Consider the following 15,167-nt stretch of genomic DNA (forward strand, 5'->3'; position numbering starts at 1 on the left):
ACATGATTGCGCCGCAGAAGCCCAAAGCCTTTATCTATCAGCGGACTGATTCTTCCGTCCACTTACAAGCGAGGAAGATGGAGACTAGGTCTCAGTTGAAGTAAACGAGTCGAGCTGTCAAGACCCTCACAGCACAAATGAACTGGCCTGGCATCTTCACTCATGCTGGCAGGCTGGTCACTATGGTAGTGGGGAGATGCTCATTCGCGTCCGCAGCGGAGCATTTGGTGGATGACCTTAACAAGTCAAAGACTTCCATATGATTGTATCGGCCACGGCCGTTAACCGCTAATAACCTTGCGGCTTTGAAGTATTGGTTGGTACTACGTATCTGTTCTGGTACCTACATACCTTAGTATAAGGTAGTACCCATGGAGGGTAGGTATCTTGGTACCTACTTATCGCCTGTTATGTGCCGGCGGAAGGAGTGTGGAGTTTCATATGACTCCTCTTTTTTCTCTCGCCCGCCCGAACTATTGCTAAATATTAATCTTGCCTCGCCCTTTCTCTTCCTCCTACCATTCTTCTTCAAGCACTCACCTTCGTGATACACACATAACGCGCGCATATCCCAGCAACCGCTAACATGTGTGGTATCTTCGCCTGTCATCGGTACGCTCCCTCCCTTGCGAGAATGAACATGGATCTGTTTTGGTGGTTTGGAGGGGCATGAGGACCCCGCCATCAATTGGGATTGGAATTGAAATCACCCCGCGGTCGGAGGGGGAAAGAAGAATCATGGCATGGCTAACATTTTGCGTCCCTGCAGTCATCCTGACGTGGAAAAGTTCAAGCCCACGGCTTTGAAGCTCGCAAAGCAGTATGTATCACACTGGTCGATCAAGGCACTACCCTCCAAATTAACCTGAATTATGCAGAATCCGTCACCGTGGCCCCGACTGGAGTGAGTCAAAGCAGCACCAATGCAGTAGCCCTCACGGTCGCAAGTACTAAACTCCAATGTTCAGGTGGAAGCGTGATTGCCAACCATACTAGTAAGCCCAATTGACTCTCAAAGCACAAAAGCTTCTAGTTCTGACTCTCTGGTTTAGTTCTCTGCCATGAGCGTCTCAGCATTGTCGGTGTTGGTGAGTTGAAAGTCTTGGGTATAGACTCATCCTTTACCTAGCTAACGATTATTCCTCCAGAGTCTGGAGCCCAGCCCCTGACCAACGCCGACGACAGCATCATTCTTGCTGTCAACGGTGAGATCTACAACCATCGTCACATTCGAAAGAACCTCAAGGAGCAATACCACTTCAAGACTACATCTGATTGCGAAGTTATCATTCCCCTGGTAAGAGGACTAATCCATGGATAGCTTAAGGAAGAATAAAAGGCTCACAATGAATTTCCTGCAGTACACCGAGTTTGATACCGATTGCCCTAACCACCTCGATGGCATGTTCTCTTTTGTCCTCTACGACAAGAAGCAAGATCGCACAATTGCGGCCCGCGACCCTATTGGTATCACCACCTTCTACCAGGGCTGGTCCTCCAAGGAACCCGGAACCGTTTATTTCGCCTCCGAGCTGAAGTGCTTGCATAGCGTTTGTGACAAGATCGTTGCTTTCCCCCCCGGTCACGTTTACGACTCCAAGACTGGCGAGACGACTCGCTACTTTAACCCTTCTTGGTGGGACCCTAAGAAGGTTCCCAGCAACCCCGTCGATTATAAGGTTCTCCGACATGCTCTCGAGAAAGCTGTCCGAAAGCGACTCATGGCTGAAGTCCCCTTCGGAGTTCTCCTTTCTGGTGGCCTTGACTCGAGTCTGACAGCATCTATCGCTCAGCGTGAGGTGACCAGACTTCGGAAACAGGCTCTGGAGGCTAACGGCAACGTTCTCCCTGTCGAAAACCCTGACACCGGTGAGGGTCTCGTCGGTGTTGACGATGATGATCACCTCGATACTCTGACATACCTCCCCCAGCTTAACTCCTTCTCCATCGGACTGCCTGGTTCTCCGGACAACAAGGCCGCACTTGAGGTCGCCAAGTTCCTTGGTACCAAGCACCACGTCATGACCTTCACCATCGAGGATGGCCTCAACGCTCTTTCAGATGTTATCTTTCACCTTGAGACCTACGATGTCACTACCATCCGAGCCTCCACTCCCATGTATCTCTTGTCACGAAAGATCAAGGCCATGGGTATCAAGATGGTTCTGAGTGGAGAGGGAAGTGACGAGATCTTCGGTGGTTACCTGTATTTCCACGCTGCCCCTGATAAGGAGGCTTTCCACGAGGAGACAGTTCGTCGTGTCAAGAACCTTCACTTGGCTGATTGCCTGCGAGCTAACAAGTCCACCTCCGCTTGGGGCCTTGAAGCTCGTGTTCCCTTCCTCGATAAGGAGGTAAGTTCAGCTCTATTAAACCAGTTGTTCCCCAGAAACTAAGAGTGATATTAGTTCCTTGAAACATCGATGAACATCGATCCTCAAGAGAAGATGATCACCAAGGACAGACTTGAGAAGTACATCATTCGCAAGGCTTTCGACACCTCGGACGAGCCTGACGAACAGCCCTATCTCCCTGATAACATCCTCTGGCGACAGAAGGAACAGTTCTCCGATGGTGTCGGCTACGGCTGGATCGACGCACTCAAGGACAACGCCGAGAAGCAGGTGACAGACGAGATGATGAAGAACCCCAAGCCTGAGTGGGGCAACGATATTCCCGATACCAAGGAGGCGTACGTTGACACCGGTTTCGTGCAGTTGAATGAGACTAACAATGAATAGTTACTGGTATCGATGCATGTTTGATGAGCACTTCCCCCCTCACTGCGCGTCGACCGTCATGCGCTGGACTCCCACTTGGTCCAAGCAGACTGACCCCAGTGGCCGGTACGTAACTTCTCTATCCCCAGAGCTGGACGGTTGGTGGTCCGAAAGGAAACACGCTTGCTAATGTCTGGTTGCAGAGCCATTTCCACTCACAACGCCAAATACGATAACGCGGCTTAATGATATAGTGAATTGAGCAAACATCAGGCACGGCAAGCTTGCTTGCCTCATTGTAACTTACACTGCCATATAAGAGATGTCTGGCCCAAAAGGAATATGAAGTGTATGTCTTGGGTGTCGTTCTCCTGGAAGAAGAGAAAAGGCGTCTTGGATCTTGCTTACCAACCAACCGCGGAATGACGATGGGAAAAGGTACGGAAAGATAGGGACTTGGGAAAGAAAACAAAAGACAAAAGTTCTAGAAACAAAGGATCGCATAATTTGCGTACCTGTGCAAGTGTCGATGAAAGACCGGTTTCACCGCAGTTCGAAGGTGGCAGTAGGTGCAATGTGTCGTCCTGATTTGTCTATGCATGAAGGGTCTTGACATGAAATGGTTGGAAAGAGGGTGTGGCCGAACGGACCAATAGACGAGAATGAAGCCGGACATGGACACGTCGAGTTCGGCTTTCAATTTACGGATTTATCAGAAAACGTTTTTGGTATACCTTGGGAAGTACGGAGTACCTCAGCCTCCTTGCAGGCAATGCCTATCAAACCAATGGGTCTGAAGTGCTGTTTCAGCTGCTAGTAGTGGGCAGTTAGTGATGGAGTCACATGAGTTGTTAGTTGTTAGTCTCTGAGCTGTTCATGCGTTGACAACATGCAAACTGAATAAGGGATATGGATGGAAGGACACGATGATGATGAAGGACTCGTTGGGCAGCGAGATGATTGCATCGAATGGACTTGACACCCCAAAGCTCTACTACTAACACAATGACATCTCGTCTGTACGAAGCCTGAAATCGGGAGGATCAGGCAATGACTCCCAACCTAAGGTACCTACCTACCTAGTGGAGGGGATTCGAGGTTGCGATCATGGATGGTCTGGTCTGGTCTGTCCCTCGGGAAATGGATGTTGCCTATCATCCAATTGACTTCTCTCCTTCGTCTTTGACCAACTCTTTTCGTTGCCATTGTTCATTACCCCTCCACGTGGGCCCTGGCTCTGGGGGATATGGCTTAAATTAATTACATGATCTCCAGCTAAACGCTGCGTTTTTATCACCCGGCCAAGTGACAATGTGACACAGTCCCGACATCAGCCGACTTGGGCTACCCATGTGCAAATCCAATTCCTTGCTAGGCGCCGCACAGGGCGTCTTTAGGGCCTAGCGCACGAGAGCTTCCCTAGCTATGCACTGAGCATGAGCTGGTTCCAGCGGGGTTCCCCAACAAGAAAGCCCTGTGTAAGAGATCAGCCCTGTGTGAGTCTTCCCATGCTAGGAAAGGTACCTAATAAGGTAGGCTCCATCATCTCCCACTCTCCTACCCCGTCCGTTCGTTTCTCTCACATCTCTGTCGAAATTCCAACTTCATTTTCATCACAACTTTCCTTTGACACTTATATCTCCTGATACCATCCACCGCAACCATGTCTGTCCCTGCCTTCTCCGACATTGCCAAGCCGGCCAACGATGTATGCTTCTATCTCCCCTCCGTCGTCTCGACACCTCGGATTCCTCTGTTTTGATTTTCTTGGGCTGTGACAATATCGAGAATTGAGCTGTTCATTTTTCGCGCTTTCGGAGCTCATATCATGGAGTGGATTGGAGCATCAGTCGCAAGATCCCCTGTTGCATTGGTCTGCTCCGCATGATCATCTACTACTACAGATTCTTGAAGTTTACGACCTCTGCTAACTCTTGCGCCGTTCACAGCTCCTCAACAAGGATTTCTACCATCTCTCTGCCACCACCTTCGAGTTCAAGGACACCGCCCCCAACGGTGTTGCTTTCAAGGTTACTGGCAAGTCGAGCCACGAGAAGGCCACCTCTGCTGCTGTAAGCATTCCCATTTCCGCAAACCCAATGGCAAGCCGTTGTTCCTCGGTGGTTCGGAAGCTAGTATTCGGTCAACCGCGGCTTTTGGTGCTGTTGAGCAATTCGATTCACATCTTCATCACAAACGAGCTCTTATCGAAACGAGAAAACGGCCTTGCCCTTTGGGATGTTATTTTTTTCTGTCTTCGGGTTACTGACTAGTTTCCAGATTGAGGGAAAATACACCGACAAGCCTACCGGTACGGCATCACCATCTTTTTCTTCAACACCTTCTTCGCTTTCACCATCTCAGTCTCCACAACCCATACCCAAACCCCGCCGCAAACAGAATCTCCCCTCTCTCAGCGTCTCGCGAATCCTCGGGCCTAAATCAGGCTGGCCGGTCGGATTTGCGACGTTACTTCAACCTGGCTATGCTCAGCTGCTAATGTTCTATTCCCGTACAGGCCTGACCCTTACCCAGACCTGGAACACCGCCAATGCTCTCGACACCAAGATCGAGGTCGCCGACTCCCTCGCCAAGGGACTCAAGCTTGAGGGTCTCTTCAACTTCCTCCCTGCTACCGCCGCTAAGGGAGCCAAGTTCAACCTCCACTTTAAGCAACCCGGTTTCCACGGCCGTGCCTTTTTCGATCTCCTGAAGGGCCCTGTTGCCAACGTCGACGCTGTTGTTGGCCACGAGGGTTTCCTGGCTGGTGCCTCCGCTGGTTATGATGCTAACAAGGCTGCTCTGACCGCCTACAGTGCTGCTGTTGGCTACGCTGCTCCTCAGTACAGCGCTGCCATCACCGCCTCTGATAACCTCAGCGTCTTCGCTGCCTCTTACTACCACAAGGTCAACTCACAGGTCGAGGCTGGTGCCAAGGCTACCTGGAACTCCAAGACCGGTAACGCTGTCGGCCTTGAGGTTGCCAGCAAGTACCGCATCGACCCTGTCTCTTTCACCAAGGTTCGTACACACAGACTTCGGGTGCTGTGGAAATGCGTGACTGACTCGTGCTCCGAAATATAGGTCAAGATCAACGACCGTGGTATTGCTGCCCTTGCCTACAACGTCCTCCTCCGAGAGGGCGTCACCTTGGGTCTCGGTGGCTCTTTCGACACTCAGAAGCTCGACCAGGCTACCCACAAGCTCGGTGCCAGCTTCACCTTCGAGGGCTAAATTTCTCCCAGAAGTGTTGGATCTCCCAATGGCAGAGAACCTTTGTTAAAACATCCGCTCCAGAGCTGTTTTCCCCTCAGCAGCTCCTCATACCTTTCAGGCTTGCATTGCGGTGGTCTCCGGGGATGTAGATTATGCTCAATAAAAAATCTCGAAGATCATATGATGGCAAGTTGTTTCGTGCTGCCCAGGAATAGATTCCGTCTATGAAATATTTTGATGTAATGGTACCGCTTAAAATCTAGGGATGAGGAACTCAAAGCCTGATAATGATACTTATTGTTTGGGAGACACACCCGGTCTTCCTGTCTGCAGTGCATCCCTGCTCAAGTCTTGTTCTTTTTTCGCTGCCCAATGCTCATGAACTGAATATATATGAGGGGCGCCAATATTGCAGTGGCGAGAATGCCCGATATTATAATAAAATGGCCCGTGGTGGTTGTCTGAGTCTCGAAGCCAATGTCATCGTCGCCCATTGCGCTCCTTTGTCTCCTATCTTTGCGCCGTTGGTCCTCTCTTCGATGTGTTCGCGTGTGTCCCGCCTTGTCAAAGTGAGGAACATCATTCTGGTGTCCAAAAGGGTCATCTCCAGGTCCCATTCCCCCATGGGAAGACTCATGACTAAAAGGGTCACCCCATGGGCTTTTCTGGCGACTATGCGATCCGCCGTGTTCGTGTGTTGATGTGCCTCCACCACCTGTACTCTCTTCATGGGCCTTGCGACGCTTATCTGCCTGCTCTCCCCAGCCTCCGCTGCGGTAAAAGCTAGGCGGCGGACCGCGAAAAGTACCTCTCCTGCGACTCAAACCTGACGGTGCGCGACCGCCAGGCTGATGAGAGTGGTAAGAGCCGCGATGGGAGTGAGTTTGTGGTGGGTGGTGGTGCAAACGAAGGACATCGCGATCGTAGGCTGCTCGACGAGTCTTGTCAGACAGAACAGTATATGATTCGGAGATCAGGGCGAACGTCGAAGATGCGGTTGGATCAGATGGATTTGCATCGGGATGGTGGGTTTTTGAAAGAGAATAGAAAGACCTGAACTGTCAGCTTCCCGCACCCCACAAGCATCAGAGTTAGGAGCAGTACTTTTTTATTTCAGCAGGTGTTGCATCGTGCCTTATCTTAAGCCTCTCGTAGTGATTCTTACGCGCGACCTCATCATGCCGCCCTCTTCGCTGCTGAGCTCGCAGCCCAATTGCGACGATGTTTGATGTCCGACACCGGAGCAGTTCATTGCTACATGTTGAAAGAATTGGCGCGGGGCGCAGGCTACAGAGGGAAGAGGAACGCAACGGCATGCCGCATTACGGCCGAGGAAAGAGAATGTCTAGGTCGGTAGAGAGGGTAGAGGAAAAATTAGGGGGAGCCGTTGGAAATGTTGCAGAAGATTCGGGTAATTGAGTGGGAGGCGTTCCTAGGTACCTAAGGTAGATTATTATTTTCGATGATGTAATCTCTGGAGGTAAATAGCATGCGTCAGGCGGGGTGATGCGTGTAGCGGGATGATTGATAGCAGCTTGGGCGCCTTTGAATGTTCAATGACATCAATTTGCTGCAGGATAGATTGTTTCTGAATCGTCATTGACTGTTATAAATCATTTCAGGAGCACATGTCTCGACTTTGATCCAGTGGGAAACCCCTAGGCATCATAACGCAACTCGGTATAGACTTGACGTAGACTTGCTTCAGAAAACGCAGGAAGTAATGTTAGAGGAAGAAAAGTTCATTGCTGCAAGTATTTCGTATACCAATAAAAACAAAATCATGCACTTGTTACACTTTAAGGTAGCCCATTAAAACACCAACAGCCCATAGCTGTACCAGGTCAAGAAAGCCTATAGATTAATGGCCAAATTTCCACCACGTTGTCTTTTTCTTGGGAGCCTCAACTTCCTCACCCTTGGGACGCCTCAAGGGATGAGCCTCAGTGTTGAGCACCCACTCATCCAAGTTGATAACGTCGGGATCATCAAATGTGAGATAGAAGTACTTGATTGTTTCTGACATCCAGAATGTCTAGCGAGAGTTAGTTAGTTAGTTTTTTTTTAGTTTTTTTTTTTTGCCAATGATTTGAGACCGAGCGCAACCTACCTCCATGTTATCACGCTTGTCGCTCCCCTTCTTGTTAACGTCACTAATTGTAGCAAAAGCCTCTTGGGTCTCGGTCTGCTTGACGATGCCCTCCCACATACGCCAAGCAGCAGTCCGCCAGACTTCGTCGCCTGTGATGCGCCACATGTAAAAGACGCTCTCGATGGCCTCGGGGCGCAGGCGGTATTCTGAGTTTCTAACTCGAATGAAACCCTCGGGAAGCTTATCCTTCTTCTCGACAGGCTTGTCACTCCAGCGGCACTTGCTGGTGATGGACTCACAAGCCTCAAGCTGAGCGATTTCGGGCATAATATTGGTGGGGAACGCATCATATGCCCAGACACAGCCAGCGGTGAGACGAGAGCCGAGATCAACGAAGTCGCTCCGAGAGAGGAGTTTACCAGCCAGAGCATATGTACCACCGACAAAGCATGTCAAATGCTGCATCTCAGCAGTTAGCTCAGGCTTGCTATCCTCTTCTCCTGCCAAAACATTGCCGGACATCAAGATATCCAAGTCCTCAGGGTTACGAGGCTTATATAGAATGTGCTTGACAGCGGTATCAAGCGCCTTGGTGGTCATTTCGACATATTCAGAATCCAGGCCACCCAACAAAGCATGCATCTTGGGCAAATATTCGTAGAGCGAATCTGCACCAGCACCGAGGGTAAAGCGAGCTTCGTCAACTTTCTCATCGCGGTAGTTCATAACATGGGGCCATAAGCCAGGAATTTTGGTCTTGTCCTGGTTGCGATAGAAGAACTGCTTAATGCGCTCAGTAGCATCGTAGTACTTGGGGTTGCCAGTGATCTGGGACAGTCGGGTAAACTCGAGGCACATTGAGCCTCCCGCAGCACCAGACATGGATGTGTCCGCCTGCTGGGAACCACTCTTGGCAGCCTTGAAATAGAGCCAGTGGGATGGCAATCGATTGGGGGTATCGAACGCCGCGTAGAGCATTTCGCCTAGTTCGATGGCCTTGCCGAGGAGAACAGCTTCGTCAGAAAGCTCGTAGGCGGAGAGGAGGCCACCGAGATGGCGGATAGCCACCTCGAACAGATTGAGGTAGTCGTCGCTAGTCTGCGACCAATCGATCATGGCGACAACCTTGACGGCTTCCCTGAATTCATCCTTCATATCAAGAATCCACAAAGTGTCGAGAGCATCGATGATTTGGGCAGCCCAACCAGAAAATGTCATCTTTCCACGGAGGGAGACGGGTGCGAGCTCATCCCAGCCCCACGCATACTTCTTGTAGGCTTCCCAGCTCTTGGTAAATGCTTGCTTGATGGCTGCTTTCCTAGCCGTGGTTTCGCTTTCTTCTTTATAGTCTTCGGTGCGCTCTTTCTGAATTCGAGGCAGTAGTTTGAACGTGCCGTTCGGTGGGCTCTTGACATCCTCGACTGGGTGGAAGACCTGTTGCTTGCTCCAATCGTAGCTACTCGGAAGATAGTTATATGTGCCAATTCTCACCGTACGATAGCGCTCGTAGGGGCGAAAGTTATGGATCATGAACCATGTGATAGCGATGAGGAGAAAGAGGATAATGTAGCGACGACCTGGTCGTCCTTGAAACGTGGCTAACATGGTTATGATATGTGCATTACGGGGCAAAACGGTCAGATGTCGAAATAATGTAGTTATCTCAACTGATTAGAGGCAGGTGGATGAAGAATAATTGGATCAAAGGAGCGACGTGAAGGGCGAACTAGGTAAGCATGAAGTAGAAAGCGAGCAATGAAAGCACCGCGTAGCGAATGTTAGGGAGGGAAAAGGGAAGAAGAGTCAAAGTAATTTGCATGAGAAATACCCAGTTACCTATCTACCTAAGTAAGTAGTAGTAATCAAACACAGTTGCGGCCGACCTTGAGTTGGTTTGGGTAGGGAATGTCTTGAAATGTGCGGCGCAAGCGTGCGTGGAGGCTCAATGAGTAAAGGAGTGACATTGGTCCTGTTACTGGAAGCCAAGTCCGCCAACTCCAAGGGAGGGAGGGTTGCATATGCGCCTATAAGGGGGGAGGCTTGCGTTAGTTGTTTATAGCTACTAGGTAATAAGCCACGTACATTAGTACACATATACAATAAGGCCTGAAAGATTCAACAGTACATTACTTTATTAGTGGAGGCTTATCATGCTCACAATTGCTGCCTACCGTACCAATGTCATAATTCTCAATTACCTAAATTCAAAGTCCATAAGGGAGGCCCTTCCGTGCCCCGACGAGACAGGACTTGGTGGGAGAGGCAGGAGCGTGATCTCATAAGTACCCTTGTACCCAGGTAGATAGATACCTTATCGGGATTTGGTGTAATGATCCAGGCCCCAATAGTTTGTCCCCCACCACAGTCGTTCACAGTTAACAAGCAACTGCAGGTATGGATACTGCAGACATTAACGTAAATCACAAGCCCCTAAAGTTAGGCCCTGACCCAATCTGTTTCCCCTGTACTAAGTACTACATACCTACCCTATTACCTAGGTAGGCATTGGATGGCTGAACTGTCTCACACACACACCTAAGTTAATTCTCTAGTAGAGCAATGGCTCAGAAGAAAGCAACTTCAACGTCCACATATTATATTGGCATGCCTTAGGTAGATATTTTGCGCACAGTAGGTTCTCTGATTAAAGACACGGTGATGCTACCTACCTTGTTCAGAAAGCCCTTGGGTTTTTTCACATTCCATGAACCATTCCTTGCCTTTCAAGAACTCACCTGCACATCGACGACACTTGTTCCTGCATGGGATGTTGAAGGTCAAAAGAACGACTCAAGTTTGTTATCTACTTATCTGGTAAAGACTGACTAAGGCCAACTCAGAATTTCAACGTACGGTGCAAAAACACCAAACAAGTGAGTGGCCCGCGAGCTCTTCGATGTAGGGGTTTGCCAGTACGGCATACATGGCGTTTCTTCCAACATCTCATCTAGTATGACGATATCTGAAGGCAGTCTTTCGTTGCTGGCCACTTCTCAATAACACTTCTAATCACCACGCACGTCCCTTGACCCTTCCACTATTGCACTGCTTTCTCGAGATCAAGACAATCTGCACCTGCCGGGCCTACTGCGACCTTGCAAAGGCCGCCGTAGATTGAGCCTCCGGCAATGCGACTCCTGTCTTCGCCCTGGCCTATCCAGCCGGGCGTCACCCATGAAACGGGCACGGCACGGTCTCCACAGAAATGGGCAAGTCTTGGAGGTGTCAGCCTTGCTGGGAAGACTTCACAAGAAGACAACAATGTGAACCTCCCTCCGCGCTCAATGATCCGGCGGTGCTGACAAGTCGTGCAGCAGAGCCCTGAGGGATGCAAAAGCAAGATCGGAATCATCTACCCGTAGTGCTCATGCTGTCCTTCAGTCGTAGCCTCCTCCAATCTGACTATGGAATGCCGTGCTGACACTCTTCTCGTCATCATCAAAGCGTCGTCCATAACCATTTCCAGGCACCATGCGTCCACTGCTCTCAACATACTGTTTGAGCCGATCACTTTGGCTATAGGAGACAGGCCGCATGCCTGTGACAGCGTCGTGGAGCCCTGCTCCAAGACTAACACCGCCCTGGCCAACACCTTTACCTCCGATGACACTAGAAGATGCATCCGTATATTCGGAGTTGGCCACACTCTCACCTGCAATGCTTTCCGTAGCACGTCCGCGACTCTTCCCGCCTCGGCCTGGGGCCGTGACCCCAGGAAGCCCAGGCCATTGATCAGGAGTGAAGCTTGAAAACATGGGAGGGAAGGCGCTGCTAAGAGAGGCACCTCCAAATGCAGAGCCATGAACAGAAGACACATCGTCGGGGATGTAGGAAACCATGGAGCCTGCATCAAAATCTCGACCAGATGGAGGGGGGTTGAAGCGTCCTCCATTGGAATAGCTGCCGGCTCCGAACTGTGGTTGCTGGTTCTTTTGACGATAGCTAACCTTGGGTCGGCTGAACTGGAGCAAACATGCCTGCAGATTGGTCAACGGACCTTCGACAAAGCATTTGCGATCCTTGAAGTGGACAAGAAGATTGTGCCAAAGCTCATGTTTGGACAGCACCTTGGGATTGCCCAGGATGACGAGGCCATACTTGGCTCGAGTCAAGGCCACGTTCAAACGACGAGGGTCAGACAAAAACCCAATGCCCTGATTATCGTTGGATCGAACGCAAGATAGAACAATAAAGTCCTTCTCGCGACCTTGGAACGCATCAACCGATGCGACCTCGACTTCCTTATAGTATTCCTTTTTGTAGGTTCCTGAATTCTGCATAGTAGTCACGATGTAACTTCGCTGGCCTTCATATGGAGTAATAACGCCAATGTCAGCGGGTTTAACGCCGGCCTTAAAAAATCGAGTGACCGCCTTCTCAACATTGGATGCTTCTGTGCGGTTGAGGTATGAAGTTCCAGAGGCAGAAATCTCCTCGTGCCCCAGGTTAGACCAGAACATCATGGGCATCTCTGCGACGGGCCAAGGGAAGTCGACGTCCTTTCGAAGGCGATTCTCATGAGTGACACCGTTCTGCAAACTACCATCGTAGAACATGTTGGAAGGGAACTCGGATAGGCAAGGGTGCATTCGGTATTGGATGTTGAGCCGGATAGGCGACAATTTCAGGTTGACCAAGCGCTCGAAAAGCGACTGGTTAAGGCCAGCCTTGGCCGCCTTCTTGTTCATTATAACAGGGCCAAGCTGCTTGTGATCACCAACGAGGACGACCTGCTTACATCCAAGAACAAGAGGGATCATGCACTCAGGCTCCGCCGACTGGGTCGATTCATCAATCAGAACATTTCGGAACTTCATCTTCGAAAGACGAGGGTCGCCAGCTCCCACGCATGTGCAGCAGACGACGTCAGCGTTGTTGAGAATATCTCGTTCAGCGATCTTGGTAAGCTGTTTGTACTTCTTCTCATCCTGGCTGGACAGCTCGCCAAGCTCGTTCTTCAGCTGGGAAAGTTTGACAAGCTCGCTGTTGTGCTCTGACATGCGCACCTGCTCATGAAGAGCTAAGAAGCTGACTGATGATTCGACATCCTCGCGAGATTTGGCTGTGAGACGAACAACCTTGAGTCCTGTACGGTGAACACGCTCGCAGAGTTGGTCGACAGCGACGTTGGAAGGCGCACATACGAGGACCTGGTTTCCGCTCATCTTGGCTAAGTGGTAAATGATGGTAGCCGATGTGACAGTCTTGCCAGTTCCAGGAGGGCCTTGAATCAAACTCAGGGGCTTTTGAAGAACTGCCTTGATGGCGCCAACTTGACTTGGGTTGAGATCAGGGAGACCAGGGGCAGACCACTTCTTAGGCAGGTTTGTCTTCATGACCTGTAGCTGGACCTCATGGCCAAGCAATGTATGGAAAATGTAACCAGACACACTCATATCATCAACAGCAAATGTCTTCATGGCCAACTGCATGCGATCGTACGAAGTAGCTTTCCAAACGTAGTCTGCTGAGAAGTTGTGGGATAAGTCAGTGGGCACAAGCTTTTCGTTTCCAGTCTTGCGCAACTCCAGTGTGACCTCATCAGACTGGTTATTCGGGATCTTGATAACATAACCAACTCCTTCCCAAGGAGATCGCAGCTCGCCCTTGTAACGCAGGCGCATTTCATCACCAACAGCAAGTTTGACGTCTCCGGATTCGATTTTGTGCAGGTTGAAGCTGACCAGATGCTTATTGTTCAAACCGTAGTCCCAGCGCACGAGGAGCCCATCTTCTGATTGTGCTTCCTTCAGTTTCTTGTCGTAGTCGGATTCCATTTTGACCAAAGGCCCAAAAATGTTTTGGTAGTGATAAGGATCGTCATAGTTTAGCAAGACAGGTTGAGGGTCGTCATCAATACTGGCTGCCTTCTCAAGGTCAACCACTGTCGCCTTAGGCTCGATCTTCCACATTTCCTCCAATTTGGCAATCATATTAGGCGTAAGGTGGCGGGCTCGGAGCTGTTCGGAGTCGGATGGGGTCGCGACAAGCCAAGGCAGAAAAGCTCGTTCTTCAATGAGGGGTTGCCATCGTGATGTATCCCAGTTCATGTCCTTGTTGGAGGTATTGGCGGCGCAAGGCTGTCGACAGAGGAGGACGACAACAGTATCGGACTTTGCTGGAATAAAGCCCAGGAGAAAGGCGTTTTTGGTTCCACAGTTATAGCATTCGAGTACAGTATCACCCAGCGTAGACTCAGGGTGGAGTTGAACCTCTTTATGGCGAGCTCGAACAAGATGATTCACAATGTGGGTCGAGGTGCCGTTGCCTCTCGCACTACAAAACCATTTATTGCAGGTGAGACATTTGACAACACATCCTGGGGAGTGAATGCCGCAATAACTAAAACCATATTAGCCAGATCCAAATATCAAGGCCATAGACAAAACCTACGCGCAGGCATGGGCAGGAAGTTCTTTCTCTTCATCCTGGCCTTTTAGTTTGAGTCCCGTCAGTCCGTCGATCGGGACACTGTTAAGGCTATCGTTGTCGTCTTCTTCAAAAGCCTCGGTCTGGTTATCATCATCATCGGCTCGGCGGCGGCCATTACGATCTCCATATTTGCCGTAGAGTAAGCTCTCGTCAGGGTCGATCGTGGAGAGGTCATCAGCTCCAGCTTTGATGGCAGCGGCAGAGTCGGATATCAAATGATTCCCAACATGGGTGAAGGCGCCCTCCATGTTGGTGTTTTGTTTAAGTTGTTGGTGGCTCGTAGAGTTTTTCTGCACAAAGACCTATCAGCAGCTGAATGCCCCGCGTCAGGGCAAAGTAAGGGTGGCGGTGACGCAGTGAGCGATGACAAGGTTCAATACGTTCCTCGACAGCCAAGATAGCGAGCGCGACTTACCTAGAGCTATTATTCTTCCGGGAGGTATCCGTATGGGAGGCCCAGGGTGGCTCGGATCGGATAGTAAAAGTGTTTGGAAGTTGCAAGTCGCTGGTAAGGCTCACATCATCGCGGGAACGAATGCGCCGGTACAAAGAAGGGCCAGGCGGCGAGGTATCTACTCGGAGTCAGGCGAATTTGGCGAGTAGTAAGGACTGCCACAGAACGCACGTCACAAAGTTTGGCGGCAAGAAATTATGCCTTCTGTTGCAATTATATCCAGGTGAACAGTTGGACCCTCTTTGCTAAGTGT

At 50.3% G+C, this 15,167-nt stretch overlaps 5 protein-coding genes across 17 annotated transcripts; 2 read left to right on the plus strand and 3 right to left on the minus strand.

Annotated features, from left to right (window-relative positions):
• Positions 1-430: 430 nt before the first annotated feature.
• FVEG_02650 (asparagine synthetase) lies at positions 431-3,421 on the plus strand. 7 transcript variants are annotated; one of them, XM_018890053.1, is made up of 10 exons: positions 486-612; positions 770-820; positions 879-904; positions 969-995; positions 1,053-1,088; positions 1,149-1,297; positions 1,362-2,354; positions 2,409-2,692; positions 2,742-2,846; positions 2,924-3,315. In XM_018890053.1, exons 1-10 carry the CDS (start codon positions 587-589, stop codon positions 2,964-2,966), a joined length of 1,740 nt encoding a protein of 579 aa, XP_018746310.1. In that variant the 5' UTR covers positions 486-586; the 3' UTR covers positions 2,967-3,315. The 7 variants fall into 7 exon arrangements, with proteins under 7 accessions (XP_018746316.1, XP_018746315.1, XP_018746311.1 ...); XM_018890054.1 differs by having other exon boundaries at positions 466-612; positions 2,409-2,846; XM_018890059.1 differs by having other exon boundaries at positions 431-612; positions 1,362-2,846.
• FVEG_15108 (hypothetical protein) lies at positions 1,196-7,416 on the minus strand. Of its 6 annotated transcripts, none has more exons than XM_018904204.1 (4): positions 7,041-7,416; positions 5,030-6,989; positions 4,245-4,971; positions 1,196-4,194 (listed from the first exon to the last, which is right to left on the minus strand). In XM_018904204.1, the coding sequence occupies exons 1-2, from the start codon at positions 7,250-7,252 to the stop codon at positions 6,281-6,283; spliced, it is 921 nt and encodes a 306-aa protein (XP_018746307.1). In that variant the 5' UTR covers positions 7,253-7,416; the 3' UTR covers positions 1,196-4,194; positions 4,245-4,971; positions 5,030-6,280. The 6 variants fall into 6 exon arrangements, with proteins under 6 accessions (XP_018746307.1, XP_018746308.1, XP_018746305.1 ...); XM_018904205.1 differs by having other exon boundaries at positions 1,196-4,971; positions 5,030-5,199; positions 5,252-6,989; positions 7,041-7,364; XM_018904202.1 differs by having other exon boundaries at positions 1,196-4,971.
• On the plus strand, positions 4,297-6,124 carry FVEG_02649 (mitochondrial outer membrane protein porin). The gene is made up of 5 exons (XM_018890052.1): positions 4,297-4,428; positions 4,670-4,792; positions 5,001-5,031; positions 5,239-5,741; positions 5,805-6,124. The coding sequence occupies exons 1-5, from the start codon at positions 4,384-4,386 to the stop codon at positions 5,952-5,954; spliced, it is 852 nt and encodes a 283-aa protein (XP_018746309.1). The 5' UTR covers positions 4,297-4,383; the 3' UTR covers positions 5,955-6,124.
• A 70-nt stretch (positions 7,417-7,486) lies between the features above and the next one.
• FVEG_02648 (hypothetical protein) lies at positions 7,487-10,080 on the minus strand. Its single transcript, XM_018890051.1, has 2 exons — positions 8,047-10,080; positions 7,487-7,971 (listed from the first exon to the last, which is right to left on the minus strand). Exons 1-2 carry the CDS (start codon positions 9,631-9,633, stop codon positions 7,798-7,800), a joined length of 1,761 nt encoding a protein of 586 aa, XP_018746302.1. The 5' UTR covers positions 9,634-10,080; the 3' UTR covers positions 7,487-7,797.
• Positions 10,081-10,612: 532 nt separating this feature from the next.
• Positions 10,613-15,147, minus strand: FVEG_02647 (regulator-nonsense transcripts 1). Of its 2 annotated transcripts, none has more exons than XM_018890050.1 (3): positions 14,876-15,147; positions 14,422-14,750; positions 10,613-14,370 (listed from the first exon to the last, which is right to left on the minus strand). In XM_018890050.1, exons 2-3 carry the CDS (start codon positions 14,706-14,708, stop codon positions 11,406-11,408), a joined length of 3,252 nt encoding a protein of 1,083 aa, XP_018746301.1. In that variant the 5' UTR covers positions 14,709-14,750; positions 14,876-15,147; the 3' UTR covers positions 10,613-11,405. The 2 variants fall into 2 exon arrangements, with proteins under 2 accessions (XP_018746301.1, XP_018746300.1); XM_018890049.1 differs by having other exon boundaries at positions 14,422-15,032; positions 15,086-15,137.
• Between the last annotated feature and the right edge of the window lie 20 nt (positions 15,148-15,167).

Source organism: Fusarium verticillioides, chromosome 5 (genome assembly GCF_000149555.1).
Source record: "Fusarium verticillioides 7600 chromosome 5, whole genome shotgun sequence".
Lineage (NCBI taxonomy): Eukaryota > Fungi > Ascomycota > Sordariomycetes > Hypocreales > Nectriaceae > Fusarium > Fusarium verticillioides.

Excerpts from the sequence above, each read along its gene's own strand:
- FVEG_02650 (XM_018890053.1), top strand. The coding sequence starts at position 587 with ATGTGTGGTATCTTCGCCTGTCATCG. Across the intron at positions 1,089-1,148 it reads TCTCAGCATTGTCGGTGTTG|AGTCTGGAGCCCAGCCCCTG; the intron begins GTGAGTTGAAAG and ends TTATTCCTCCAG. Across the intron at positions 1,298-1,361 it reads GCGAAGTTATCATTCCCCTG|TACACCGAGTTTGATACCGA; the intron begins GTAAGAGGACTA and ends AATTTCCTGCAG.
- FVEG_02649 (XM_018890052.1), top strand. The coding sequence starts at position 4,384 with ATGTCTGTCCCTGCCTTCTCCGACATTGCCAAGCCGGCCAACGAT. Across the intron at positions 4,429-4,669 it reads TTGCCAAGCCGGCCAACGAT|CTCCTCAACAAGGATTTCTA; the intron begins GTATGCTTCTAT and ends CGCCGTTCACAG. Across the intron at positions 4,793-5,000 it reads AGAAGGCCACCTCTGCTGCT|ATTGAGGGAAAATACACCGA; the intron begins GTAAGCATTCCC and ends ACTAGTTTCCAG.
- FVEG_15108 (XM_018904204.1), bottom strand. The coding sequence starts at position 7,252 with ATGCCGTTGCGTTCCTCTTCCCTCTGTAGCCTGCGCCCCGCGCCAATT. Across the intron at positions 6,990-7,040 it reads ACACCTGCTGAAATAAAAAA|GTCTTTCTATTCTCTTTCAA; the intron begins GTACTGCTCCTA and ends CTGACAGTTCAG.
- FVEG_02648 (XM_018890051.1), bottom strand. The coding sequence starts at position 9,633 with ATGTTAGCCACGTTTCAAGGACGACCAGGTCGTCGCTACATTATCCTC. Across the intron at positions 7,972-8,046 it reads ACAAGCGTGATAACATGGAG|ACATTCTGGATGTCAGAAAC; the intron begins GTAGGTTGCGCT and ends AACTCTCGCTAG.
- FVEG_02647 (XM_018890050.1), bottom strand. The coding sequence starts at position 14,708 with ATGGAGGGCGCCTTCACCCATGTTGGGAATCATTTGATATCCGACTCT. Across the intron at positions 14,371-14,421 it reads CTTCCTGCCCATGCCTGCGC|TTATTGCGGCATTCACTCCC; the intron begins GTAGGTTTTGTC and ends ATATGGTTTTAG.